The sequence below is a fragment of the Fusarium odoratissimum genome (genome assembly GCF_000260195.1).
Source record: "Fusarium odoratissimum NRRL 54006 unplaced genomic scaffold supercont1.45, whole genome shotgun sequence".
NCBI lineage: Eukaryota > Fungi > Ascomycota > Sordariomycetes > Hypocreales > Nectriaceae > Fusarium > Fusarium odoratissimum.
Window position 1 is genome coordinate 38,864 of NW_022158782.1, and position 26,128 is coordinate 64,991.

At 47.6% G+C, this 26,128-nt stretch overlaps 11 protein-coding genes across 12 annotated transcripts; 7 read left to right on the forward strand and 4 right to left on the reverse strand.

The window, feature by feature from the left end:
- Positions 1 to 380: 380 nt before the first annotated feature.
- Positions 381 to 1,771, forward strand: FOIG_14859 (uncharacterized protein; the record flags this gene model as incomplete). Its single annotated transcript, XM_031216150.1, has 3 exons — positions 381 to 1,146; positions 1,207 to 1,349; positions 1,403 to 1,771. 3 exons carry the CDS (start codon positions 381 to 383, stop codon positions 1,769 to 1,771), a joined length of 1,278 nt encoding a protein of 425 aa, XP_031054066.1.
- A 223-nt stretch (positions 1,772 to 1,994) lies between these two features.
- Positions 1,995 to 3,892, forward strand: FOIG_14860 (uncharacterized protein; the record flags this gene model as incomplete). Its single annotated transcript, XM_031216151.1, has 3 exons — positions 1,995 to 2,062; positions 2,120 to 2,164; positions 2,220 to 3,892. 3 exons carry the CDS (start codon positions 1,995 to 1,997, stop codon positions 3,748 to 3,750), a joined length of 1,644 nt encoding a protein of 547 aa, XP_031054067.1. The 3' UTR covers positions 3,751 to 3,892.
- A 365-nt stretch (positions 3,893 to 4,257) lies between these two features.
- On the forward strand, positions 4,258 to 6,095 carry FOIG_14861 (uncharacterized protein; the record flags this gene model as incomplete). Its single annotated transcript, XM_031216152.1, has 4 exons — positions 4,258 to 4,458; positions 4,515 to 4,585; positions 4,657 to 5,398; positions 5,451 to 6,095. 4 exons carry the CDS (start codon positions 4,258 to 4,260, stop codon positions 6,093 to 6,095), a joined length of 1,659 nt encoding a protein of 552 aa, XP_031054068.1.
- Positions 6,096 to 6,819: 724 nt separating this feature from the next.
- Positions 6,820 to 8,097, forward strand: FOIG_14862 (cystathionine beta-lyase; the record flags this gene model as incomplete). Its single annotated transcript, XM_031216153.1, has 1 exon — positions 6,820 to 8,097. The coding sequence occupies one exon, from the start codon at positions 6,820 to 6,822 to the stop codon at positions 8,095 to 8,097; it is 1,278 nt and encodes a 425-aa protein (XP_031054069.1).
- Positions 8,098 to 8,107: 10 nt separating this feature from the next.
- Positions 8,108 to 10,822, reverse strand: FOIG_14863 (uncharacterized protein). Of its 2 annotated transcripts, XM_031216154.1 has the most exons (6): positions 10,658 to 10,822; positions 10,450 to 10,588; positions 10,333 to 10,385; positions 9,774 to 10,261; positions 8,788 to 9,719; positions 8,108 to 8,729 (listed from the first exon to the last, which is right to left on the reverse strand). In XM_031216154.1, the coding sequence occupies exons 1-6, from the start codon at positions 10,708 to 10,710 to the stop codon at positions 8,205 to 8,207; spliced, it is 2,190 nt and encodes a 729-aa protein (XP_031054070.1). In that variant the 5' UTR covers positions 10,711 to 10,822; the 3' UTR covers positions 8,108 to 8,204. The 2 variants fall into 2 exon arrangements, with proteins under 2 accessions (XP_031054070.1, XP_031054071.1); XM_031216155.1 differs by having other exon boundaries at positions 10,333 to 10,588.
- A 328-nt stretch (positions 10,823 to 11,150) lies between these two features.
- On the reverse strand, positions 11,151 to 12,473 carry FOIG_14864 (cytochrome P450 oxidoreductase; the record flags this gene model as incomplete). The annotated part of the gene is made up of 2 exons (XM_031216156.1): positions 11,151 to 11,562; positions 11,632 to 12,473. 2 exons carry the CDS (start codon positions 12,471 to 12,473, stop codon positions 11,151 to 11,153), a joined length of 1,254 nt encoding a protein of 417 aa, XP_031054072.1.
- A 962-nt stretch (positions 12,474 to 13,435) lies between these two features.
- On the forward strand, positions 13,436 to 15,522 carry FOIG_14865 (uncharacterized protein). The gene is made up of 9 exons (XM_031216157.1): positions 13,436 to 13,650; positions 13,713 to 13,917; positions 13,972 to 14,095; positions 14,145 to 14,346; positions 14,406 to 14,739; positions 14,789 to 15,097; positions 15,156 to 15,175; positions 15,231 to 15,380; positions 15,436 to 15,522. Exons 1-9 carry the CDS (start codon positions 13,441 to 13,443, stop codon positions 15,487 to 15,489), a joined length of 1,608 nt encoding a protein of 535 aa, XP_031054073.1. The 5' UTR covers positions 13,436 to 13,440; the 3' UTR covers positions 15,490 to 15,522.
- A 434-nt stretch (positions 15,523 to 15,956) lies between these two features.
- FOIG_14866 (sarcosine oxidase) lies at positions 15,957 to 17,393 on the reverse strand. Its single transcript, XM_031216158.1, has one exon. It carries the CDS (start codon positions 17,205 to 17,207, stop codon positions 16,029 to 16,031), a length of 1,179 nt encoding a protein of 392 aa, XP_031054074.1. The 5' UTR covers positions 17,208 to 17,393; the 3' UTR covers positions 15,957 to 16,028.
- Positions 17,394 to 18,593: 1,200 nt separating this feature from the next.
- Positions 18,594 to 20,727, forward strand: FOIG_14867 (uncharacterized protein; the record flags this gene model as incomplete). Its single annotated transcript, XM_031216159.1, has 7 exons — positions 18,594 to 18,757; positions 18,811 to 18,956; positions 19,010 to 19,153; positions 19,445 to 20,052; positions 20,117 to 20,247; positions 20,299 to 20,547; positions 20,607 to 20,727. The coding sequence occupies 7 exons, from the start codon at positions 18,594 to 18,596 to the stop codon at positions 20,725 to 20,727; spliced, it is 1,563 nt and encodes a 520-aa protein (XP_031054075.1).
- A 1,014-nt stretch (positions 20,728 to 21,741) lies between these two features.
- FOIG_14868 (uncharacterized protein) lies at positions 21,742 to 24,053 on the forward strand. Its single transcript, XM_031216160.1, has 4 exons — positions 21,742 to 21,856; positions 21,905 to 22,758; positions 22,813 to 23,102; positions 23,150 to 24,053. The coding sequence occupies exons 1-4, from the start codon at positions 21,806 to 21,808 to the stop codon at positions 23,962 to 23,964; spliced, it is 2,010 nt and encodes a 669-aa protein (XP_031054076.1). The 5' UTR covers positions 21,742 to 21,805; the 3' UTR covers positions 23,965 to 24,053.
- A 387-nt stretch (positions 24,054 to 24,440) lies between these two features.
- FOIG_14869 (3-octaprenyl-4-hydroxybenzoate carboxy-lyase UbiX) lies at positions 24,441 to 25,145 on the reverse strand (the record flags this gene model as incomplete). The annotated part of the gene is made up of 1 exon (XM_031216161.1): positions 24,441 to 25,145. One exon carries the CDS (start codon positions 25,143 to 25,145, stop codon positions 24,441 to 24,443), a length of 705 nt encoding a protein of 234 aa, XP_031054077.1.
- Positions 25,146 to 26,128: the final 983 nt, after the last annotated feature.

Here is a 26,128-nt window from a genome sequence, read left to right on the forward strand (position 1 = left end):
TCTATTGTTCTCATACAGAGCCACTTCCTATGAGCTATGTGTTGTCCATGCTATGGTACGATGTTGGTAGGACAATGCGTTCTTTTACCTCTAGTCGACTTGGCAGGCATTGTGTTTGCCATCTTTTGGCCGTGAGGGAGATTGGGAAGAGTTGTTTGCCAGCACTTCACCGCTAGATGTTGCAATAGAAATGTCTCTTATGTTTGAAAGGAGCTCAATCATCGAAGTTAGCCCCAGGAGACCAGCATCAGGTGTTTGGCGCTTTCACTGCTTCCTTAATATGCATTGCTCTGCTCAAACCGCCTAACTCCGCTACCTTTAAAATTATTCTTGACTTGCATCTTCAATTCCTCTTTCAAGCTGATAGAAGCAAATCCATCATGTCGAAGCCAGATGCACTTCAACATAACCTACAACTAATCCTTAAGGATCGGCAAAGGAAAGGCTGGCAGCTTGAGCCACCAGCCCCAGGCAGTTTAACCGACATGGTTGATTTTGGCTCAAATGACACCTTGTCCTTGTCCTCTTCTGGACTTTTGGGAAAGGAATTTCTCAATGAACTTGGAAAGCACCCTAATTTTATCCTCGGTGGAAGGGCGTCCCGTTGGGGTGAAGGCTCAACTGATTACCTTTTCCAACTCGAACAGCACATTGCTCAATTTCATAAAGCGGACAGTGCTTTATTCTTCAACACTGGCTATGAAGCAAATGTTGCTATCTTTTCAACACTCCCCCAGCCGCATGATGTTGTGCTGTATGACAGTCTCGTCCATGCAAGTATCCGAGAAGGAATGTACAGGGGCCGTGCAACTGCTCTTCCTTTTGCCCACAACGATCTGTCAAACCTGCGCCAACGTTTGCAGGCCATCAAGCATCAGTATGAAAGGGTTAGAACGGGTCTCGCTCTTGTATTTGTTGCACTGGAGTCTTTCTATAGTATGGACGGCGATGCGGCGCCCCTTCAGGCAATTGTCAGGGAGGTGAAAGAGCAGCTTCCCATTGGAAATGTCGTCTTTGTGATTGACGAGGCACATTCGACAGGATTGGTGGGCCCTCAGGGGTCAGGCCTTGTCTCTTACTTAGGTCTGGAGAAAGACTTCTCTATTCGAGTTCATACCTTTGGTAAAGCACATGGGGCTTCTGGTGGTAAGCTCCAAGTCCAGTTGCAACTCTGATTGACTACCAAATACTTACTCAAAGTCATAGCCGTTGTTTTGTCAAGCCGAGAGTGCAAGCAAGTCCTGCTCAGTTGCGTCCGTGGACTCATTTTCTCCACGGCACCAACCTTCACCACGCTGGCAGCAGTCAAGGCTGGGTATAGCATTCTGGCAAGTATCGAAGGCGAAAGAGTATGTTGCAAGGTTGTTTACCTCACGCATATCTGCTAATCTGGATATCTTAGAGACGAGATCTCGTGCAGTCCAACATCACTTTATTCTACAATGCCGTGAGCAAGCATGCAGCATGGCCAAGCTGCCAGCACCTCGGTACCATTACTATTCCAATGAAGCCTGCATCCGATACTCTCAAGTCACCCATCATCCCCATCATCGCTCCTCACGGCGGAGCAGCAGCTCTGGGACAGTTTTTAAACAACGCAAAGTTTCGCGTTCTAGCTGTTCATTTTCCCGTTGTGCCCAAGGACAAGGAGCGGGTTAGGATCAATTTGCACGCAGATCATACATCTGACCAGATTCTTTCACTAGTCGACCTGCTCCTCAAGTGGACTCAATCACGCCGAAAGGATGGCATTTCCATGTCTCATCTTTAAGTAATTGCGTTCGGTAGTATATTAGCTTTAGAAATCTGATAAGTCTTTTGAGTCTCTTTTCAGCTTTGGATTAACTTGAAATTTAATTTCATTAATGTCTTATCCAGTGCAGGGTACATAAATTTCATTGGTCACATGTCATATCACGTGGTAAAGCCTACCAGGAAATAATTTAACCTAACAAGACATAACCCATTTACAGCCATACGTTTCAGGGGCAACAATGCAGAAAACAACGAAGTCGACCCGGAACGGCAAGCCAAAGGTCAGAACGGGCTGCATTACTTGCAAGTATGTATCTTTGAGTAAGGGGCTCTTTGATGTTACGCTTGCTGACGAAAATACAAGGATTAGGAGGGTCAAATGCGACGAACTACGGCCAGCATGTCATCGGTAAATCATTATCTAACAATATCCGGGGCTTTTCGACTTGAGACTAACTCCCCAGATGCACTAGTACTGGGAGGAAATGTGACGGATATGTCTCAGCGCCAACACCTGTTGGCCTAATAGCACCGCCCAGGTTCAGTCGCCTGACTTCGAAAGAGGCTAGAGCACAAGAGTTCTTCTATCATGAGACCGTGCCGCAATTATCAGGATTCTTCGGCCGTCCATTCTGGGACACGGTACTGCAGTTCAGCCTAACAGAAGCTTCAATGCGGAATGCCAGCGTCGCATTGGCAACACTTCACGAGCAACATAGCACCAACATGTCACGAACAACCACTGAAAAAGACAGTCTGAAATTCGCATTACAGTCGTATAACCGCGCCATCAACATGATACTAAAGAACGCATCAGACCCAACATCGATACCTTTAGTTGCTGTCGCAAGCATTGTATTTACCTGCTTTGAATGCCTCTGGGGTGACTCCAAGGCTGCGGCTGCCCATGTCGCAAGCGGTATCGGGCTGTTGAAAATGCTGCGCGACAAGTCTGGCCAGCCTTCCGGCTCATGGGGCCAGCATTACCGAAACTTCGAGCTTGCCTTTGTGGAAAAAAATGTCGCACCCGTTTTATGCACGCTGAGTCTTTGCGTCGCGGAGTTCGGGTATCCCGCCGAGATTTATCTCAATGCGTTAGATGTTAATGGATGTCCTGTCTTCGATCAACCTTTTCGAGAGCTGTCACAGGCCAGGGTTGGGATAATTGACATCATCACTGCTGCCATGAGGACTGGCCAGGACGGTTCCCCAAACTCTCAACTTGGTAAGGCTGCACAACTTAGAGCCGCGCTCGAGCTCTGGAAAATGCGCTTTGATGATTTGGTTCTGCGACAGGAACGTTCCTGGGACCATCAAAAACTCACCGCCGCCAACCTTGTCCGCGTAATGTGGCAAGCCACGGCAGTAGGCCTTTCAGTAGGCCCATCAGCCGATGAGACAGCGTGGGATGCGCATAGAGAGGCATATGAGGAAATCATCCGGCTTGTGGGGTCGCTGATTGTACGCTCCGAAGATACGCTGGGATTGCCGCGCTTTCATTTTGAGATGGGCCTTATATCTCCATTGCATCTTGTGGCCTGGAAGTGTCGATGGCCAGATCTTCGCCGAAAGGGCCTGGCATTGCTCCGCGCCAGCTCAAGAAGGGAATGTCTCTATGATTCGAAGCTCTACTACGCTGTATTCTCACGAATCATGGCGATTGAGGAAGGCCATCTAATTCGGAAAATCGGCCAGCAGTCTGTCGAGTACGATTTACCGCCTGAGCAGGCTCGCATCCATCACTTTGTCTGCGAAGCTCTTTCTTCGGCAGAGGATAATATCTACCGTTTACGGTTATTTTTAAGACCGAGCTGGCCTAACCCTGAGTGTCGTCTCCAAACCGAGCATTTATGTCTCGACTCGGTTTTGGCTCAGGAAGATGGTGTTTCTTTGCCAGCCGCTCCGACAATGGAAAAGCCTCCAGTCGTGAACCTGTTCAGGACAGGACCTGTTCTAACTATTCCGGAAACCAATGCACTCGAGACGGCAGCCTAGTAGGCTGAAACTATCCCTGAAGATCAATTTATCTTCTGTCAGAATCCAGCACATCGTCAACCTAGACACCACGACCGGACGAACGGTGATTGGCCTGAAGAGCGCCTGTAACCTCATTTACTTCCTCACTTCTCCCGTGGACAGACGCATTGTTCGAATTCACAATGGATACATCTTTATTATGCCAGATTAGCACTGAAGTTCAAGTCTCCTTGTGAGTTCTGAACGTGAAGTCATGGCCCCACTGGAATTCTCAATTTTGGTGGCTCCGATTGGCTTGTTCGCAAAATTCAAGCTCGTAAAAGTTAGCTCCACCCAAGCAGAAGCCACAATCTCCTACGCATAGACCCAACCCGCAACGAGCTGCTATAGATAAAAGACGGAAGCCCTATTTCTATGCCACCACATCAACTTGGTTTTCATCTCCCCCTATCATTTTCAAGACTATCAAATACACCGTGTCTCAGGCTCTCCTTTAAAACCACTGCAATACCTACACCAGCTCCAATGTCGAACAACTACGAGACCGATATGGCGCCCTCGTCGATCATCCCTGAACAGGACCGGCAACAGGAGAAGGTTAACGATTGCGCCGGCTCCTACGCTAGTGGAACTTCGATGGTCGATCTGGGGACAAAAAGCTTGAGCGGTTGGAAACTGACTTTAGTCATGATCGGCCTTTGCTCGGCAGTCTTTTGCATGGCACTTGTACGATCCTTTGGCATCTATATATCCAAAGTTCATTGGTACTAAGATTCAGACAGGACAATACTATCATTGCAACGGCAATCCCGCGTATTACGGACGAATTCCAGGCATTGGACGATCTGGGTTGGTAAGCCCGTCCACTTCCACCCCTGCTCCTCTCTAGCAGTACATCAGTATACTAACCTCGGTTTGCAACAGGTACGGCTCCGCCTATCTACTTACCACCTGCAGCTTCCAGCTCTTCTTCGGCAAGCTCTACTCTTTCTACTCCGTTAAATGGGTCTTCCTCGTTGCCATCGGCTTCTTCGAGCTCGGTTCCCTCGTCTGCGGCGCTGCCCCTACATCCACCGCGCTGATCATCGGCCGTTCCCTTGCTGGCATTGGCTCAGCCGGTATCTTCTCTGGAGCTGTCCTAATCATCGTACTCAGCGTCCCGATGCGGCAGAGACCGACCCATATCGGCATACTGGCGGGTATGTACGGCGTTTCGAGCGTCGCGGGGCCACTTATGGGCGGCGCCTTTACCGATAAGCTTACGTGGAGGTGGTGCTTCTACATTAACCTTCCTCTGGGTGTCGTTACCGTTCTCTTCGTTACCTTCTTCTTCAACCCTCCCCAAAGCGGCTCGCCGAAGAACAAGTCGTCTTGGAAGGAACAACTTTCCAACTTTGACCTCGAAGGCTCAGCTTGTTTCTTACCAGCCATCATCTCCCTTCTTCTTGCACTGCAATGGGGTGGATCGAAGTATCCTTGGTCTAATGGTCGTATTATCGGCCTTTTTGTTGTGTTTGGCGTTCTTATCTTGCTGTTCGCAGCGATCCAATGGTGGAAACAAGACAAGGCTACTGTTCCTCCAAGGATCTTATCCAACCGGACTGTTTGGAGCTGTGCCGCGTTTGCTGTTTGCTTCGGTGCTTCTTTCTTTCTTCTTGTTTACTACGTATGTTACCAATATCGCTCCACTCTCGAGTTCCAGCTAACTCTTCTTCCAGATCCCGATTTGGTTCCAGTCTGTCAAGGGTGCCAGTGCTGTGCGGTCCGGAATTATGAACCTGCCAATGATCCTCGGCTTGGTTATTATGTCGGTCCTTGCTGGAGGTGCAGTCAGCGCCCTTGGCTACTACACACCCTTGATTCTTGTGTCCGCTGTATTGATGAGCATTGGTGCTGGGCTATTGACCACGTTCCGATTAAGCACGAGCTCTCCCGCATGGATTGGCTACCAGGCATTGTACGGCATTGGGGCAGGCTTGGGCATGCAGTTACCCCTTGTCGCAGTACAGACTGCCTTGGCTGAGCACGATATCCCGGTTGGTACGGCGATATTGATGCTCTCCCAGACCCTTGGTGGCAGTGTGTTTGTACAGGTGGGCCAGAACATCTTCACCAACCAACTGGCTGTTGAACTGCGGGGTGTCGCCGGTGTTGATCCCAAAACCGTCCTGTCAATTGGGGCGACCGAGTTGCGAGAACGAGTACCGGCAAAGATCTTGCATAGTGTCCTGGTTGCCTACAGCAAAGCTCTGACCAATACGTGGTACGTCTCGGTTGCTATGGCTGTCCTTGCATTGATCCCTGCTGTGTTTCTTCCATGGAAATCGGTCAAGGGCAAGGATACGGGAGCGGCAAATGCATAAGATAGAGCGCGACTTGCTCTTCACTTTGTCATCAACTACAGAGAAGAACGAATAGAAGGAAGCTCAGAATCCAAATACCTCTCTTAGATTATTGTAAACAACTTACTCTATTTCTTGGAACCATTTTATATATAATACACCCTGTTTTAATATTGTTATTTTGCAGTTAAAAGGAGTCTTGTTCTAAATGGCAAGAGCTTATATAACTATGCAGAAGTTAGTTAGTCTTATAAATTTAATGAATTCCTTTATTAGTTAAATCTATATATTCCGGGATCTTAGTATCAACTTTCATAAGCTATGTCTAGATGCAAAGTCTTATTACTGATGTAATTATTTAACACCTCCTCATGCAGAGACAGAATGAATAAGAAACTGCATTAGTGGCTGCAACTATAGTGACTACTTAGGCAAGAATAATTTGTCCGCCTACTACCAAAAGCCCTTGGCTGAGAATACCAAAAGCAGGGAGTCCGGTCACGTGGCCGGGTGCAATGCAATCTCTCCGCCGCCAACTCAATGAACCCATATCGGGGACAATGGAAGGATCATGGGCCAAGCGCCGGTAAAAAACCACCGAGATAAGTAACAGAGGTTGACAGATTTTCTAATAACGCTATTGTATTTAAAGGATCACTAAATAAGAAGCAATCAAGCCTTCCAGCAACAGAACCCCGGAACATTGTCTTGTAAGCTTTGCGACTTGTCTTGACAAATAGAAGAAATGGATCCAATAGAGCAAAGTTTCAGAATCAACTTAGCAAACGCTTTACCCAATCTGTCAACTGCCACACAAGCCGTACACGCAGATGATGTCCTCAACAATGTCGACGACGTGGCACCGCCAATTCACGTTGCCGCAACCTTCCGTTATCCACGGGCTCCAGACCGCATGCGAGAACACCACGAGAGACCTTCGTATCCGGTTCTAGATATCGGGGAGCACTGCTATTCAAGACAATCCACACCAGGACTATCGCGCCTTGAAACCGTCTTATCTTCTATTCTGGGCCAACCCTGCATTGCCTACTCCTCTGGTCTTGCAGCATTTCATGCTTTGCTGATCATGCTGAGACCCAAGAAAGTCTCTATCGGCGCGGGATACCACGGATGCCATGGGACCCTGGACCTCTATGCCCGTTCGTCTGGCACGGAGGTGCTCTCACTCGACTGTGCCGTCGACCAATTAGGTCCAGGCGACTTGATTCATCTTGAGACACCTGTTAATCCGACTGGAAAAGCCTTTCACATTCAGTATTATGCAGACCGTGCCCATTCCAGAGGTGCCTATCTCAGCGTAGACTCGACGTTTGCGCCTCCTCCACTCCAAGACGCATTCATCCAGGGTGCAGATATCGTCATGCACTCTGGAACAAAATACATCGGTGGCCATTCCGATTTCCTATGTGGCGTTTTGGCGATCAAGAGTGGCAGCCCCGGTAACGAATGGCTACAGCAACTCCATCGGGACCGATTGTACCTTGGGTCTGTCATGGCAGGTTTTGATAGCTGGCTTGCAACCAGGAGCATCCGCACTCTCGAGATGAGAGTTCTCAAGCAAAGCCAATCAGCGGAGGCTATCGTTAGTGCATTAAGACTTGGCTTGGTAGGGACTTGTCGGCAGTCATCATCGAGAAGTCTCAGCGATAAAGAGGTTCACGTCATCCAGAAAGTGGTCAAAGAGATTCATCACGCCAGTCTGCAAGACGAAGCCAATACGGAAGGAAGCTGGCTGCGAAAACAAATGCCTCGAGGATATGGACCCGTGTTTTCTCTAACTCTTCACAAGGTGGAATATGCCCGGAATCTTCCGTCCAAGTTGATGCTCTTCCATCATGCGACCAGCCTCGGCGGTGTAGAAAGTTTGATTGAGTGGAGGACAATGACGGACTCGACGGTGACAAAGGACTTTTTGAGAATTAGTATTGGTGTGGAGGATCCAGAAGACCTCTTGGCGGATCTACTTCGAGGTTTAGAAGCGGTCATAATCGGGAGTAGTTGAGACTTATGTACTGGTAAAGAATTGAACTCCGGTTAATTATAATCTTGCCTCCTGTTACAGCAATGGGCTCAGGCTAGCTCTAATCCAAATACTATAGCGTACAAAAATTACAGATTTCCTACTTCCCATGTTCCAAAAAACGGACCACCTGAATCTTGGAATTGAAAGAACGGATCATACGCCATATCTAAAGACATGGGCCAAGAAGCGAGGGGCGTATGTTCCGTGGAACCTCCGGAAGCTTCTGGGATAGAAGAAGATTGAGCTAGAAGATTTGCTTGGGCCTCCTGGGTTCCCTGACCAGATCTCGTTCTTCGCCTTCCCGACTGTGGCGGCAATGCCTGTCCATTCCCCAGACTCACTTCAACAGTTGGGCTGTGGAAATTATCTATCTCAACGATGTCTTCTCCATCATCTGTGTTGTCCTCTGGAAAAAGAGAGCTGCCATCGAAAAGACTTCTTGTCTGGGGAGAACTCGTCGTGCCCCTGTAAGCGCCAGAGTTGTAAAGAAGTATATCCCACATTAAACGCGTGTTGATCGAAATGGTCCTCGGTGGTGGGACGTCTTGGTCCTTTTCTTGCTCATGATCTATTTCGAAAGCCGCCCGGATCAAAGACTGAAGTCTTTCGTGCTATGAAGGATTAATGTTCCGTTCCAGTAAAATACAGATGTATCATGGTCCTACTTACCAACCATCTACATGAAGGCCAAAGCAAAGCCAGTTCAGCCAAAAATGCGACACATTTCGTCAGTCTATCCAGCGCCGCCTCCCTGGTAGTTTTGTCAGCCGCCCGACAAAAGTAGATATGAATGGTCGCCGCGATCGCCGCACAATGACCAATAAATGGATCCGAGACGCGATATTCTTTATGGACGACCATCTCGATGAGGCGTGCAACCCATGTGCTGTGGATAAAAGCAAGTTCTGAGGATGTTTTCCAGAATGTGTTGGGGACTCCTAATTGAGCCGACTGTTGCGGCCGCGACGAATACAGAAAGGGATGGTTTAGCATATTATGTATGGTGTGATGTGCGAATTGCTGGTATACCCATGGACTCCAATATCCTCGATTGCTCTGAAGGTGTCGGCTTTCTTGGTCGGTAAATCGCGCGCTATCAAATCGGTGGCGGTCTGGGAATTTCGTCTCTGAGTCCATGAGATAGGCGTTGATGACGGCGTATCCAGACTCGATGGACCAAGGAGGCGGTGCGTTGTTGGTCTGCTGAGCCCATTGCTTTACGTATGTGCGGACCTCTCCCCACAGTGTAGACGTCTGGATCATGTAGGCCCATGTCCCGCTCTTCTTATCAGCACTCGTTGTTTCGTCTTGGCCTGATATCTCTTCGCGTGGAATGGCTGGGGGCATCTCATTGAAGCTCTTCCGGGGATCTGCATGCGTCGCAATGTATTGCGGTCTGGTAATATCTTGTAAGATGTCCGTGGTGAAGGATTGATGCCCGTACATCTGCTGTAGTAAGTGTAGGCTCCAGAACACTCTTCTCCGCGTTTCTGCGCGCGAGCCAAAGTCGGCAAGGGCGCAGGTCTCGACATCGAGATTTGAACATTTCGCGACTGTCACTGCTATGCCCACGTGCAGATATGCCAGGGTCGTTATGTTGGCTATAGAGCCTGTTTAGCACATACCTGATCAGCTGGGATACGCAGGAGATTTACCTTGTATATTGGCCAGTGTCAGTATGCAGAGGTTCTGAATTGTCGTTATTGAGACCTTGCCCTCGCCCACCTGTTGCATGATTCCCTCTCTCGCAGCCTGTGCATAGGTTTGACTCAATTCGTGCAGGCGACCTTCAAAGAAAGGATGCTTCGAATGGCACGAAGCAAGGGCCAGTAGGGTCAAGAGTGTCTCCTCACTACAATCCTGGATCGAGGAAAAGTCTTCCCGATTGAATAGCCATAAGGGCTGCTTGTGACAATATTGGAAATACGCATCGACGACATCTTCCAGAACATCCCTCGGTGGCAATAGGCTGTTCCGACTAGTTAACCAACAAGATGATTCAGTGGACCAATTTATCCTAACTTTCCTGACCGTTGGTGAGCTATCCATGTCAATGCTGGGTGACAGCGGTAGCTGCCAGTCCTGGGATTGGCCTGAGTTCGCTGATATTCTTGTGGCAAAAGAGTCCATGTCACTATTCGGCCTGTTGAACTCAAGTTTAGCATCATCAGCCACACGAACCTAAAGGGCAAAGATGAGGAGTGTTGATCGTACTCTTGCCTTTCCATCAGACGAATTTTTGCTTCGAGCTGGGCCAGCCGTCTCTCCTAAACAGCACCCGTCGTGAGTAACATGACTTAATTATGCCCGGACGATTCCTAGCAAGCATACTGTGTCTGTTGAACTGCTCCCATTTTGAGAACCTGAGGCCAGAGGGTTTCCTCGAATCTCTGGGTATGTGCACGTTTTTGAAAGGCGAGTACAGCTCGAGCAAGCCGGTCTCTCGCCCGGACACCGAGTTTTCTTCCTCCTGTCCGTGTTTGATCAGTATTGCACCGCCGCCACTCCAACCGCTGCAGCTAGCTACATGTGGACTCACCGACAGTTCTCGCACGCTTGGTGCAGACGTTTATGTGATCGACCGCCGTACATGACGTGTATTTGCCAATTGACAAGACAAAAGCTTGCGACAAGAGGGGTGTTGTTGAGGTACAAAGCTAGGTGATACCTTTATAAACGGCCTTATCAAATGCGGGGATGCACATTGGAGCCCAGACCTAACTTCGTTGAGTGCGGGGCCGACGGTGGTAGCATGCCGCTAGCGTGATGCGTGACTTCATTGACTTGTACTACTTGGAACATACCCTAGACAAAGTACTGATAAGCAACCGTCTGTAACAAAAACAAAGTCTGTTGTGTTTTTATGGCTAATTATTTGTGAGACATCTGGATATTGCAGTGCACTCAGTCATCATGGATATAGATACTGCTCTATTACTCCTAGTCCAGTTGGTCCAGCCCACAGTACTAGACCTTCACAGCCGTAGAAAAAGATTTTGCCTTGAACAGCAAAGTACACCAGATCTCAAAGCTCACCACTCCATGTCAGCATTATCAGCCTTGCAAGCCAATCCATCACAAAACTTATCATCCCCCTTTGTGACCTCCGAATTTGCTACATGTCGACGAGCTGGCCATATCTCCGCCTTCGAATCTTGCTCCTTTCTACGGTGCTCAGTCACAATCTGCCTAACCGTGTTCTGGAAGAAGATCGGCGCGCTCTCCAAGTCGGGATGCAGCTCTCCATTAGTGAAGACACCTGCTTCCAAGTTCTTCTGCACCGCATCACATAAATACTTGTCTTCCCCGAGAACTCGCTTAAAGAAGGAGTTGGTCCTCTCAAATTCTTCGTCGGTGGCATCTTTATGGCGATAAACTTCGTACTCCATTGAGCAGGTGCCGACTGATGTTGGTACGCATCGCATCATGTAGAAGAAATGTGGCCTGTGCGAGAAAGAAAAAAAAAAAAGATTAGGTCTCCATTCACCAAGTATTTAAAGGACCAGAACTTACGAAACAGTCATGCAGGAGTTGGGGAAATAGTAGGTGCTACTGATCTTGATATCGTCTTGCTCCGTTCCCTTCTTTGGCCGCGAAAAGTGCTGAATGTAGCCTGGCTTGGACACGGTGTAGTAAAAGGTCAAGTCTGTTATGGCTTTGACATCTGGGTGTGCAACCTGGCAATGATAACATTCGTTGTAATTATCAGCAAGGGTTTTCCAGTTATAGTTGCCCTGCATGCCCCAGACGTGATCAAATTGATATTGAGAGAAGTCAAAGTATTTAAATCGTTCCTGCGAGTCAATTCCCTCAAAGTCGTCCGTCCATTTCACTTCGGGTTCCGGGGACGCATCCAAGTTGACCCACACGAATCCAATGGCATCGATATGCACATGGACAGGAAAGAGGCTATGGTTCTCTTTGTTGAACGTTGGGACGGTGTCGAAGCGCGGGGCCTTGGCAAGTTTTCCGTTTATGCCGTATGACCAGCCATGGTATTTGCAAGAGAAGATCTTGGCGTTTCCCGCCTCTTCTGTGACGATTGAGAAAGCTCTGTGCCTGCAGATGTTGTGAAAGCCATTGATGGTCTCTCCGTCCTTGTCTAGGCACAGCACAAAAGCATAACCAGCCTCTTCAAAGCGGAGAAAGTCTCCGGGCTTGGTAAAGCGTAATTTATGCGTGGCAAGAAGCCATCGCTTAGAGAAGATGGCGCGTCGCTCAAGCTGATACATTTCATCCTGCCGATACCAAGACGCGGGGAGGGCTCGCGGTTCTTGGACATCTGGCTTGCTGGAGAGAATTGCGTTTCCATTTACGCTGGTCATGGCCAGCACCGAACCGAGTTTTGAAAACATGGTGTTGACGTGAGATTGTTAGAACTTGTTCAAGGCTTAAGAGTAGGAAGTAGTTAAGTTTGCTTATAGCAAAGCAACAAATTAGAAGTAATTGGAAGTCAGACAGGAAGCTTTGGTCGTTCTCTTAACTTATCCAACCATGCCTCAACCATCTTTCCGTCGTCTACGAACGGGAGGCAGCACTCACAACCTGAGAGTTCAGACGGTCCGACCTCCCCGAGAGCTTCCATACCCTCCTATCGTCCCTATCTTGTACCGGCACTGTTCTGCGACGCGCGATATCTTTGTTACAATATACCATTGCATTGGTTGGTCGGGAACAGTAACCGGCAACTCCATCATGACTGTCGCATGACCATTGCCTTGTTTGGGCATCCGATACTCTCCCCGCCCCGCTCGGTGCGGCTTCCGGGGAGGCCCAAGTGACATTCCCCGACCACGTGCCTGAGTTATCGTTGCCAGTTTAAACCCCTCACTGCCCTCGAGATTCGGACTTGGTACGCCGATCCTGAAATTGACTCTTTCTGATTCGTTGGATTAAACAGAACAGGGTATATATGGGTCTTTTGATAACAAGTAGTAATCAATTGATGCATAACATTGCTCCGACAGACGAGCTAAGAGCTCCCTGTGCACCGGGGAATGTGATTTCTGTCCGCCGTACCCCATGCCATATCTGATTACCCCGCTCCACGAACCCTGTTTAGATTATTAGACTGATGCCAACTCGCGGATTAACGAATCAAGAGTATGCAACGGAAAGTTATACCTGGCTGTGAAATGTATTTCTCACTGTTGGCTAGATAAGAAAGACAACGCCAAAATGGGAACTAGTAAAATGTACGAAATTAATAATAAAAGACACGTCAGGTTCCACGTTCTAGTCGAGAGTTTCCACAATTTGGTCATTCATCCAGACCAGAGTAGCCTTCGCATACACTATTTCCTTTCCATATCTTGCGTGATCATGTCAGACAAATCCACCACTGGCGGTCCAGTTACCATGCTTCCTCCATCGGAAAAGCTATCTGACCGGGAGCGCTATGCCGACCTACGTACCAGTGGCGACCGGCCCGGCGAAACCCTGAGTTTCGAGATGGGAACAGAAGATGACCAAATCTTCTCTCTACGTGAGATCGACCCAGTCCTTGATGCCAAGATGCGCCTCATCAATAAGGTCCAACGAGCTCCAATCCAAGTATACAAGAACAATCCCAGACTAATCCACCTACTGTGTAGACCATGGATGAGATCGGGTGGACAAACATGCACCTCAAGCTGTTTTTCCTTAATGGTTTCGGCTACGCTGCTGATTCTCTCATCCTTGCTCTTCAAGCTGTAACTGCCGGCCAGGCTGCTCTCGAGTTTCGCCCTGCGTTCTCTTATGGTCTCAATGTGGCTGTGTATACGGGAATGCTGGTTGGGGTATTATTCTGGGGACTAGGTAACCCAACATACCCCTTCTAGTTCTGTGACAAGACTCTTATTTGCTGCTTAGGTGCGGATGTCATCGGTCGTCGTTATGCTTTCAACATTTCACTCTTCTTATCTTCCGTATTTGCCATTGCGGCCGGTGCGTCGCCTAATTGGATTGTCCTTGCAACCTTTGTTGGTCTAGCTGCGTAGGTTCCTCGTCATCCAAGCCGCAAACTTACTAACACTGGGTAACAGATTTGGTGCTGGCGGAAATCTCGTTCTCGACACAACTGTATTCCTTGAGTTTCTTCCTGGCCACAAACAATGGCTTGTCACGTTGATGGCCTGCTGGTGGGGGCTCGCATATGTCATTGTTGCCGCCTTTTGCTGGCCAATTTACTCGAATCCCAAGTACATCTGCGTGGAGGCTGATACATGTACCAAAGATAACAACATGGTTAGTACAGGCACTTGATACACCATAGCCTTGGTTCCTAACACTGATTTGTATCACAGGGCTGGCGATATGTCTGGTACGGTAATGGAGCTCTCGTCTTTGCGTGCAGTATTCTACGAGTCACAGTGATCCGACTCAAGGAGACCCCAAAGTACCTTCTTGCCAAAGGGGACGATGCTGCTGTGGTCGCTATCTTCCAAGATATTGCAAAGAAGTATCAACGGCCGTGTAGTCTCACGTTTGAGGCACTAGAGTCTATGGGGACCATCAACTCCACTTATGGTAAGTCTAGGTACAGCCTCGGTGAGCTCTGGGCACATTTCCACGGATTGTTCGTGACAAAGAAGCTCGCCATCTCAACCATTCTAATTTGGATATCATGGCTTCTAATTGGTAACGTAATCTCCTTCTTGCCTTGTGACCGTGAAATTAACGTCTCTAGGCCTGGCATATCCACTGTTTTATGTGTTCCTTCCTGATTACCTTGCCAGTCGTGGTGCCGAAACGGGAGAATCAGGACCGTATTATCAGTGGAGGAACTACATGCTTAGCAGTGTCACGGGAATCTTCGGGCCAGTGGCTGCTGCATTTATGTGCAATTCCAAGCTGCTGGGCCGCAAGTATACGATGGCAATTGGAGCGCTCATCACCATGGCCTTCTTTTTTGCTTATACTGCTGTGAAAACTCCGGCTCAGAACGTTGCCTTAAGCTGTGTTATAGCTTTTTCGTTGAATATCTACTATGGAACTTGTGAGTCGCTGGTGCTTACACGGATGAAAGGAACCCTACTGATATGAGTTCTTCCTAGTATATGCGTACACTCCAGAGGTTTGTCAAATCATCAATAGGACTGGCTCTAAGTGTATCGACTGACACGACTCAGGTGCTGCCATCAGCTCATCGCGCAACTGGTAACGGAATAGCTGTAGCAGGAAACCGAATTATGGGATTGGTATCCTCGTTTGTAGCAGCTTACGGCAACACTGCAACATCAGTACCAATCTATGTATGCGCTGTGCTCTATATCGTTATGGTAAGTTATCCCTTATAACAATCTTTGAGAGAGGCTACTAATCAGGATGTACTAGGCTATCATAGCTGTGATTTTACCCTTTGAGCCTTATGGGAAGCGATCTATGTAGGAAGAAGCGATTATGCGATCCCTATTACAATGTTTGCTTTAAATGTATTTCTCTCTTAGAATGGTACCTGTGTCAGCAGCCATTAACTCAAGGGCTCCCTCTATTGTATATTTGGTGCGCCATCTGTTATTGCTTTCTCGTCCTATATTCTCTCTTCCATATATGCATTCAGACGTTCCACAGTAGCATTATTAACCATGAAGTAAACTGACCCGTCAAGTCTTGGTCATCCGTATAAGTGAAGAACTATATTTTCACCTGCAACAAGTCAGTTCTACTTTGCCGAAGTATAATAGCTACTAGGGGGACTTGTACCATATTTATTGGCCGCGATGATTTTAGGAGCAGCAGTTTGAGTGCCAAAACTTCAAACCAATTACCATCACAACGAGGATCGCATTAGCACCTCATGTCAATGCTGACAAACACATTCACTTTGTTATATCGTTGTTGGGTAAAGATGCTGTGTTAAATATCATGACTGCAGTATATGGAAGCAAGATATATTGTGAAATAATGATGGCTATATATACCTCATGCTAAATTTTACTTCGAACACCTGATTGAATCGCTGGGATGACAAACTTGGAGAGATCCTCAGTTGTCTTTCCATCTATAGCCAGTTCTGCCATGACACGACCGATAACGGGTGCGAATTTGAAACCATGAGCCGCCCCCAATGCAACCAAAATGTCGGGGTACTCATCCAGTGCGCTAAGTATGAAATGTCGGCCTGGGGTAATCGTATACTGGCATGTAACCGTGCGAAGGATTTCAAGTTCCTCATCTTTGGATATAAAGTCCCTCATGAATGCATTCAACTCATCCAAGAGGTTTGGAGAGTGGATATAAGACCGGTCTTCTGGGCTCATGCGGTTGTTTGACACGTCGCGGCCAGCCTTGATGGTAGGTTCGCCAAAAGTGGGAAATCCATAGAATGTCTTTCCATCAACCATTCGAATCCATACAGGGAAGTGATCGGCATTAAATAAAGAGGGCTCTTTGGGCTTGAAGTATGTTACTTGCTCTTGCATAACCTCAAGTGGAATTTGTGCACCTAGGGGAGCAAGCAGTTTGTTGGTCCAGGCGTCTGCAGCTAGAATGACCTTCCGAGCCTGAAAGTCGCCCTTTTCTGTCTTGACGATAACTCCTTTGTTGTTTTGGTCTTTTGCAAAGGGTATAACTGCCGTTACTGGTGTGTTTTCCTTGAGAATGGCTCCGCGAGCGCGAGCAACGAATTGCATCGCCGTCACCGATTTAGCCGCGTGCGCAATGCCAGTATCTGGGGTGTACACCGCATTCTCGTCGTCACCAATGTCAAGTTTGGGCCATCGCTCGTTGACCTCTTTGGCACCTAGAAGCTCGTAGGGTACATTGTTGGCGTCGAGGCTCGCAGTGTAATCCGAGACCTTGAAGCCGGATGTCCAGGTGCGATCATTTGCAAGTACAACGATGCCACCGGTGACGGTCAAGAGCTTCAAGCCGGCGTCTTTCTCCAGTTCGGCCCAGTCTTTGTAGGCTGCTTTGGCGAGCGAGACGTATTCTGGAGCATCGTATGCTGTGCGGACAATGCGAGACGTGTCATGAGATGCGCCTCGGACGTGGCCGAACTCAAACTGTTCAAAGCCCACAACCTTTGCTCCCTTTCGCGCCGCTTGCCAGGCTGCTGCGCTTCCAAGAGCTCCGAGGCCTACTACGGCGACATCGAACTTTTCCATTGAGAGGCGTTTGTTGTTGTTTCTGGTATTGTAAAATCTGTGATTTGATGTCTATTACCCAAAGCTAATAATGAGAGGAAGCAATTGATAATTTATGCCTTTGTTAGTGCAGTGGATCACCAAGCCAAGAACGTTGGTTGAGATCATCCTATGTAGCATGCAATTTGCCGGATCGATAAAGCCGACTATGACCGCTGAGGGGTTCATGCAAGCGACAGGCCGACGGTCGGGGAGCATGCTCCCCGACCGACACCAATGGCTACCTATTGGTTAACAGGACTGGGCCTTGCCGGCACTATATTCGCGTGGGTGGAATGAACTCTATTTACAACTTGTCATCACGTAGATCTAGCACCCACTGTTCACAGAAAGGACACAGGGGACTTCCTAGGCATAGAAGCAAGCAGTGGCCCATAGCTTGGTGGCAAATGTTATTAATAAAACACTTGCAGGCCACATTGTAGTAATAATAAGCCTCAAGAATATCATGTATCTCACTTCCTATATGCTTGACATTGCTTTAAGTCATCTGCCACAGATAAAATATTATTAAGATTGATAACCCGCCGCCTAGCCTCTTGATTATCCAACGCCTTGCTCTTCATAGCCATATTAATGCTGTCATTTTATGCTTTCTGTAAGTTCTTATTAAAATAGGAGTTAAGCATGTATAATCTTGTGTATCTTTTGATTTTAACCTGGGGGATAAATGAATTCATGCCACCCTTGTACTTGGCGAGGAGATAAGCCTAGTTTAACACCCCGAGCGCGTTAATGCTTTGAGTGATCTAGAGTATGATACCTTTCAGCCGCTTATGGTTCGTTATGTCTTTGGTCAGGATGACCTCAACATCAAGGTATAGGTCCAGGTCAAAATAGAATGATGAATCCTCCTTGATTACATCTTTCACGGCATGTTCTAATTGGAAAAGGTTGGCTCAAGCATTCCAGACCAAGCAAACTCCGGTGAGACAAATACTGCCGGACGCACCATCTTAAAGAAAAAGCATACGCATTAACATCAAGAGCAAATTTATCCGGGGTGTTAACAATGTCCGCGATCAGACCTAAGTCATTATATTCAAATACTCACAATGTTGTGGCGTGACGCATAGCGGATGTTATTTAAAGTCCGCCCTTATGCTTCAATTTTACCTCAGCGACCACGCATCAGGCGCTAGACTAACTTCCGCTGCTAAGCCTCAACACAGACCCTGGACCCTCAGCTTCCATTTCCAGGTGATCTGATATCAAGGGTCGATTTCTCACCTCTGGTGGAAATCTATAAAAGCCATGTCTTTCTGGCAATGGATTGAAGGGAATATGAAAGAACAATAATCGCATGTCAGGCCTCACATCCAATTACCGATTTCCGTCATATCCATTATGAAGATACTCGCTCTCTCATTCGCTATGGTGGCACTTGCGGCCTCGAAGATGGTCCCTTTGCACCCTCCTACTGCTGATACTCTTATTAGTCAAGCTCTGGCCGCGCTTGGCGGCGAGAAGACCATTGCAGGTATTGATGGAATCACCTATCACTCTCCAAAGTACGTCAGGCAGTAATAATCCATCAATCACGTAACTTATCAAATCCATCCAGTGTCTATCATTCCCGCAGCCTTATGCAGAGCTACAACATGGACAAAGCAGACACAGCTGTCGCAATTTCTGGCTCTCAGAATGTATCCTTCAGCTATTCCTCGGGTCAGTTGACTCAGCGAATCGACCGTACCTTCAGGCCCAGTGGTACGTAATGTTATCTCCCTCTTTAGTAAGGCGAGAGGCTTACACCGCATTAGAGTACTGGTATTGGGCATCTGCTAGACTTGATGAGTTCGACTACTCTCTCGTTGTTCGCGGCGGTAAAGATGGATTTGCATGCTATGTTCGTGGAAACAATCAAATCTGGCTTCCTGCAAACCTTACATCCGGATACGTTGATGGTCAGTTTGGGCTTCTGTTCCTGCTCCTGAAGTCAGTTGATGACTGATTCGCTGTTATAGCTGCCCTCGCAGAGTTTCTCGTCCTGCAAGGAAACGTCTTTTCGCCAAAGCTTTTGTTGGAGGTAAATATTAGACATTCTGTTGGGAATCACCAACTGCAGAGTTTGCTGACTTACCTAGATGAAAGCTCATCATGGTACCAAGGCCATTGAGGTTTTAATCAATGGAATCAAGACACCTGCTGGTAGGTTTCCGGCTTCGAATGTGGCCATCCTGATCTAACCCGGATAGTTTATGATCCTGTTCTCGAAATCACCATTATCTTCGATGCTTCTAGTCATCTCCCTCACATCATTCGCACCGAAGAGAATCACATGATATATGGACCTTCGACAAACGACCTTTATCTTTCACAATACAAAGCCATCGAGGGCATCAAATTCCCCCACACGTTCCAGACCGTTTATAACTCCACTACGCAGAAGCTAGATGCAACACTCGAGGAGTTCATCGTCGAGGAAATCACCATCAATCCCAAGTTTCCCAAGAACTACTTCAATGGCCTATCGGAAGGAAAAGGATTCTTCCCCAAAGAAGCGCCCAAGAGGACTGAGGGTCTAAGTCATGCGCACATTCTCGAATTCAGCAGCAACATGCTTTGGTCTGGCCCTGGGTCCGGCATTAGCAACAACTCTGTCGACAGTATCAAGCACAAAAACATTGTTCCCGGTCTACCCAACGCTCACTGGCTTATTTTCAACGACGAATTTCTGGGAGTTAAGCAGTTCGTGATCGAGTTCGAGGACCATGTTATCGTTGGCGATGCACCTCCCCAATGGACCAAGCAGGTGATCGAATGGATCGACAAGAACATTGGCAAGCCTATCAAATACCTCTGGGTAAGCTCCCAAGATTGAGGATGAACCGAGTTTTGGTGATGGGAAACTAACACTCCTGCAACAGCCTACTCACCATCACCGTGATCACAGCGGAGGAGCTGCTGAGTACGTTAAAATTGGGGCCAAGTTGATCGTCCCTGAAATCGCAGCGAGCTACTGGTCGAGCATTCCCGGTGCAGAGCTCATCACCTTCAAGTAGGTTTCCTGTATCAATCGGCTGAGAACTACGATCTGATTGTCTGCTAGCGAAACGCACCCCTACATCCATAGCGATATCAATCACCAAGCCTGGTTCATCTGGGAAGAGCAAGCAACCCACTCCATTGACTGGTCATATGCCTTTATCACTGACAAGTGCCCTACCAACAAATCGGGCATTGCTGTCATTGAGGCTGACGCATGGCACCCTGGTATGCCTGATGCCAATAATGACAGGTGGGAAATGCGAGAGTGGCTCGGTCAGCTTGATAAAGATGGTCTGCCAGAGAGCGCCTAGTAAGTGCTTCCTATTACTCGATAAATAAAAGAAACGCAAGAAACTGACAAAATTGCAGCGTTCTCCCAACCCATGGTCAGATTAGACAAGTCTCGGAACTAATTGAGCATACCGACTACGTATATGCCCCAAAGAGTATTGGTGACTGGAAGAACGGAGGAGCTCTGTGCAAGGCATGATTGGACTACGGCCCCAAGGTTAATATAATGGGGTTAGTTTATATGTTGTGTTGAGGCATCAGCAGGAAATTATGATGCACCCAGCAGGGTGGCGATATAAAGGTAGATTCTGATTTACGTTCTATGTTTCGCAGTCCTTGGAGGATCTGTAACGTTGGACATACATGTTAGCTAGTTAGACTCCTTACATGAATTTTAGATCTCTCTTAAGAGTAATTAGTTCAACAGGCCATTGTGATTAAACTACCTGATCTGTCACATACCTAGCCATTCGAAGGGTTCCCACTACATTTTCATAAATGGGACATTTGTACTGTAGGAATATTATCTGGGAGTGCTGCCCCCAGAGGCGTGCTTTACCCAAATTTATGCAAGAATCATTTTTGTATAATTGTCTCGCTAAGCGCCAAGGGAAAGGCCTTGATCAACAAGGCTTGTTGCTAACACAAGAAGAGCAAAATACAAATAGGAAACAGCGCATTTCCGTCCGGATGGTTGCTCGAATTGTGGTTGCACTATTCAACTGCAATCCGTAGCCTTAACAGCGGTACCTAGGAATCATTGCAGCCCCGAACGGATCGAACCTATCAGCGCGTTAAGCATAATAACCTTCACTCACTAACTTAATTTTAAGCTTCTTGGTCTGCTAAAGCTCCCTCTGTATTAAATATTAGATTATACTACGGGCAAAATACAATCGCTATTCATTCTTGTCTTTCGTTGCGAACACCTGCCTTGGTGATATTTTCCTTGCAGTTATACTAATGGTAGCTGGCTTCATGCATAATCACAACGCTTTCTGGAAAGTCTCGCCGATCAAAGTTTGAATCGAGAGTAAGCGGAGTAACAAGGCCTAAGCACTAAACGAGGCTTATCAACGCCAGCCACGCGTCATTCGTTGTATGTTTATTGTCTGACGTAGACTAGCGCGCGTCTGTATCGGCACGCGGTGCTTTATTAAATGCCGCCCTCGCCTCGAAAAAGCGCTTCCCGAGCGGACCCAGCTTTCGAAGCCGCGACCGTATTTCCTCACTCAGTTCGCTTTTGTGACAGTCACAGATACACAAACGGATACAATATGAGTACCTCAGAAGGTACAGTGGAGACTCGTCTGAATAGGACCTGCGAGGTATGATGAACGAATACTCGTCAACTTCATTGCTAATGCAAGTCCAAGGGTTGTCGGAAGAGGAAGATCAGGTGCATCTCGGATCTTTCAAACTCACAGCCTTTGTTGGAAAAATGCAACCGCTGCAGAAAGCTGGACATTGAATGTGTCTTCAACGCTCCAGCCACAAGAAAAAGACGGAGACGCAATGAAACAAGAATCCACGAACTTGAACAGAAGCTCGAGGAAGTTCAGTGGGCGGTTGCTACAGGGCGCCAAAGAGACCTGTGCATACCACCAACCTCAGAAGCTTCGATAACGCCCGCGAGTACCCAAGACTCATTTCCATCATTGGGGCGCATCTCAACCACGTCTCCCAGCCATTCTACATCTTATGAGACTACCAGCGAATCGCCGGTCAAGGGAGACCCTGTATCGCGAGGAATTATTGAAGAGTCGCTCGCCGAAGAATTATACACCAAGTTCTTTACTGACCTTTTACCGCATTACCCTTTGATTCAACCCGACGCTCCCCTCTCATGGCGGGCTTTGCAGCAAGATCGACCAGCACTCTTCCAGGCCATGCTGGCAACGTCATCGAGCAGCTTCAGGCCAGATCTCTGGACACCACTCTTTCGAGATGCGGAGCGATATGTCATGGAGGAGGCCATGATTTACGGTCGGAAATCCATAGACCTCATACAAGCTGCTCTGGTTCTTGTAACTTGGAGTCATCCACCGGACAAGTTCCAGCATTTGAACTTTGGCCAGTTTATTAATATCGCAGCTACTATGGTAATTGACCTGCGATCCTCAAATGACGAGAGATATCAAATTCCGTCTTCTAATCCTGAAGTTTTACATACGAAGGAATACTTGGAAACTGTTAGGGCGTTCTCAGCTTGCTACTTTCTATGCTCAGGGTTCAACTCCTCTTCCTAGTCTAATATCTCGCAATTATGCTAATGTATGTCCAGTATTGCCATGTCATTCCGTCGGCCGAGCACGCTATACTATGGCCCCTGGGTGCAAGAGTGTATAAATATCTTAGATTCTCCAGCTAGCACACATCTTGGTGATCGGCGTTTGGCAGCATGGATCAGACTCCAACGGCTTGCAGAGGAGTCTCTTGCCATAGCCAGAGTCGGGTCAGATGAGAACTCGTCAAGATTTAATCATTCGGACCCGCGTACCCGTTTTATTCTGCAAGGCTGTCTCGAACGAGTCAAGGATTGGCGGCAGAATCTGCCAGAAGAAGTTATGACCCGTAAGATTGGCATCACTATCTTTCGTTCAAATAACTAATACTTAAAGTAACTCTCGAGATACACTACCATGTCATCCTCCTTAACCTCTATGAGCCAGGTCTTTATGATAATCACGAGTTTCGAGATTTTCGCCCTCCTTATGCTATTCATACTTTCCTGTCGACGAACACATTCGCTCCGGATTTGCCACAGTATGTTGATGCGCGCATAGAATGCCTGAATGTTGCTCGTAACCTGATTCAGTTGTTCCTTCAATTCTCCCCCAAAATCCTACAGCAAGTGCCCGTAATCGTCTTTACCAGGATGATGTATGCTGTTGTTATGATCATTAAACTCGAGGTTTTTAATAGACCGACCACCGATGGAGCAAATATGTCAGAAGCTAAACAGATTTCTGCTCTGGATTTAATGCGCCTTGTCCTCGAAAAGCTCAAATTATCATCGGACGAAGGACGCTTTTTTATCCCAACAACTTTCCATGCCGTGTTGAAGAGATTGCACAGCCGATGTGTCGAGAGTTATTGGCGTCTGGCCATGGGCCAGAACGAGATGAACGAGATCATCAAACCTCTCATGAACCTTCAAGTTCAAGACTCGAGCAAGGAGAAAGAGGAAACACCTTCAGAAGTGCACGGGGAGCGTCCAATTGCCCAGCAACAGGTCTTTGGACTTGAGTGTCTGTCTCAGCAGACGGAAGATGGTGTTTTTCTAGACACATCCATATCGCTAGATAATTGTTTTCCAAGTGCTGCAGCCAATTCTGGTGTAGACGTGTTTTGGACCAATTTATTTAGCAAAGGATTTCTGCCAACAGGTACAGAACAGGAGTTTGAGTTTGACATGAGAATCATGGATACTTAGTAGACGCACTGTTATTTTGGGCATCGTTGCGAAGTATATAAAAGACCTTCTCTGTAGAGGATGGCGGTACGGCTGTGTCTTAGATGTCAGGCTGGTTATTAACATAGTTCGTCAATCTAGCATCCATACTAAGGTAGAGGTCAAAGATTGTTCCGCCTGCGACAACAGATCACCGAACAGAAGCGGAAGCAGCAGTTCGACCATCTCGAGAGTACTATCGACCAAGTTGCCTCCATTTTCTTAACTTACACTGATCATCTTATATACTCAGAATGGTCCCGACGTGACTCGGATCTCATTAGCAAACTCTGCCAATTAATATAAATTATGCCTTCTTTGCTGCAGAAATATGGGGCATGGACGTCACCTAGCCCACCGCGGCAGGCACCCACGAATACGATTCTATCTATTCTGAAGACGCCAGTTGAAGACCAAGGCAGACACCATGAGAATGAATTCAGCTCTCGTATGAATGTCTATGGGTGGCCTGTGTTCATGCAGTAGGCATTTTGCTTTCCCTTTGCCGCCCAGTCAAACCCTGACCAACGGGCTTCATCCTGCATATCCCCGTCTATGACTTCCAGGTCCAGCAGATCAATCATCCTCATGACACTTTGCTGTACCATATCATCGACAGAGCTTGGCCTCGTATAAAAGGCCATCACTGGCGGAAATACCACAGCGCCGGCTTTCGTCACTTCAAGCATGTTCTCCAAGTAAATGCTCGTCAACGGCGTTTCTCTAGCCACCAGAACAAGCCTTCTTCTCTCCTTCAGTGTCACGCTTGCCGCGCGTACGATGAGGTCGTTGTCGTAACCCATGCGTATGCCTGCTAATGTTTTCATACTGCATGGAACTACAATCATGCCATCTGTGCGAAAGGAACCAGAGGATAGTGAGGCTGAGACATCCAGCGACGAGTGTGTGACTGAAGCAAGAGACTCGAGGTAAGAAGTCGTGTTATTTGGAACTTCAAGTTCATATTTGAGTGTCGCCCCTCCCCATTTCGACATGACGAGATGAGTCTCAACGTCGAGTTCCCGGAGGCGTTGGAGCAGAGCAACTGCCAACGGTGAGCCAGTTGCTCCTGTAACAGCAACGACAATACGTTTTGGACGGCCATTGGGTCCAGGTGAGGAGGAGGACTGGTAGCGTGTTTGAGCTGGCAAGTGACGAGCCATCGAAAGTTTTGGGAGATCATGCCCGCTGAAGAGCCGTAACGGGCGAGCAAAACTGCGCATCTTAGAAGAAGAGAACTCGGCTAAAGCTGCTGAATAGTCCTTGGATGCAACCAGGAGTCTGATGGTTGATTTGAGATTGACATAGATCGCAAACCGGATCTACTGAGCAGCGTGGATACGTTGTAAGTATTGCAATCCTTGTACGGGTAACAGAGTCGATCAGCTTGAAAAGGAAAAAGCAGTAAACCATTGTATAGGGTTTAGTCAGACTTTACAAACGTGCCATTTAGGCTTTTGATAGTCACTTTGTTACAGCATGCAAGGGTGTAAGCACTATGTAATGAAATGGGTGTGCCGATCTGGCATCATTCCAAGATTTACAATGCGCGAGGCAAACGCCACTTCTTGTGGTCCTGCATTTATACGAAATTCGCATAAGGCTTTCTTATCTGGAAACTCATCTTACGAAAACCAGCAGGTTTTATTGGCTAGAGCAATCCAACCTAGCCAGTCGGGAATCTTGACGACAATTGACTTTGACAGTCCAAAGTGGACGCCTTGCAAGTCCACCGGCCATGAGGGACTCACATACTAAACATTTCAAGGTCTCTACTGCATGACCTGAAATACGACTTATAGACACTTTCGATAATTGAATTGTAACCCCGCCAGGCTTATATGGCTAGAGATGAAGCCCGAGCAGTACATGGAGGGCTGAGAACGATGAAATGATTAGACCTCTGTTGTGTTGTGATTTCGGGTAATCGGTACGGCTTCGCGATTGAGATAAGACTTATTACATTGTGGCTTGCTGCGAGATGACAGATCGTTTCAGTAGTGCTTAATAACATGCTTGCTAAAGCTGACTACAGCGCATTTCCAGATGTGGTACGAGGCGGCCGACAATTCCTCACCCGCTTAAATTCCCTGAAGGGTCAACGACCTGGAGGGCCTGTCTTGAAGATAGTCTCTTTGACTGTAAG

What these genes read in the sequence shown, in the direction of transcription:
- FOIG_14863 (XM_031216154.1), bottom strand. Translation starts at nt 10,710, where the DNA reads ATGTACGGCGGTCGATCACATAAACGTCTGCACCAAGCGTGCGAGAAC. An exon ending in CGTCTGATGGAAAGGCAAGA is followed by an intron (nt 10,262 to 10,332) that starts GTACGATCAACA and finishes TGAGTTCAACAG; the next exon opens with GCCGAATAGTGACATGGACT. An exon ending in GGCCTTCATGTAGATGGTTG is followed by an intron (nt 8,730 to 8,787) that starts GTAAGTAGGACC and finishes AATCCTTCATAG; the next exon opens with CACGAAAGACTTCAGTCTTT.
- FOIG_14865 (XM_031216157.1), top strand. Translation starts at nt 13,441, where the DNA reads ATGTCAGACAAATCCACCACTGGCGGTCCAGTTACCATGCTTCCTCCA. An exon ending in GATATCATGGCTTCTAATTG is followed by an intron (nt 14,740 to 14,788) that starts GTAACGTAATCT and finishes TAACGTCTCTAG; the next exon opens with GCCTGGCATATCCACTGTTT. An exon ending in GAATATCTACTATGGAACTT is followed by an intron (nt 15,098 to 15,155) that starts GTGAGTCGCTGG and finishes AGTTCTTCCTAG; the next exon opens with TATATGCGTACACTCCAGAG.
- FOIG_14866 (XM_031216158.1), bottom strand. Translation starts at nt 17,207, where the DNA reads ATGGAAAAGTTCGATGTCGCCGTAGTAGGCCTCGGAGCTCTTGGAAGC.
- FOIG_14868 (XM_031216160.1), top strand. Translation starts at nt 21,806, where the DNA reads ATGAGTACCTCAGAAGGTACAGTGGAGACTCGTCTGAATAGGACCTGC. An exon ending in GTCTGAATAGGACCTGCGAG is followed by an intron (nt 21,857 to 21,904) that starts GTATGATGAACG and finishes TGCAAGTCCAAG; the next exon opens with GGTTGTCGGAAGAGGAAGAT. An exon ending in GCCAGAAGAAGTTATGACCC is followed by an intron (nt 23,103 to 23,149) that starts GTAAGATTGGCA and finishes TAATACTTAAAG; the next exon opens with TAACTCTCGAGATACACTAC.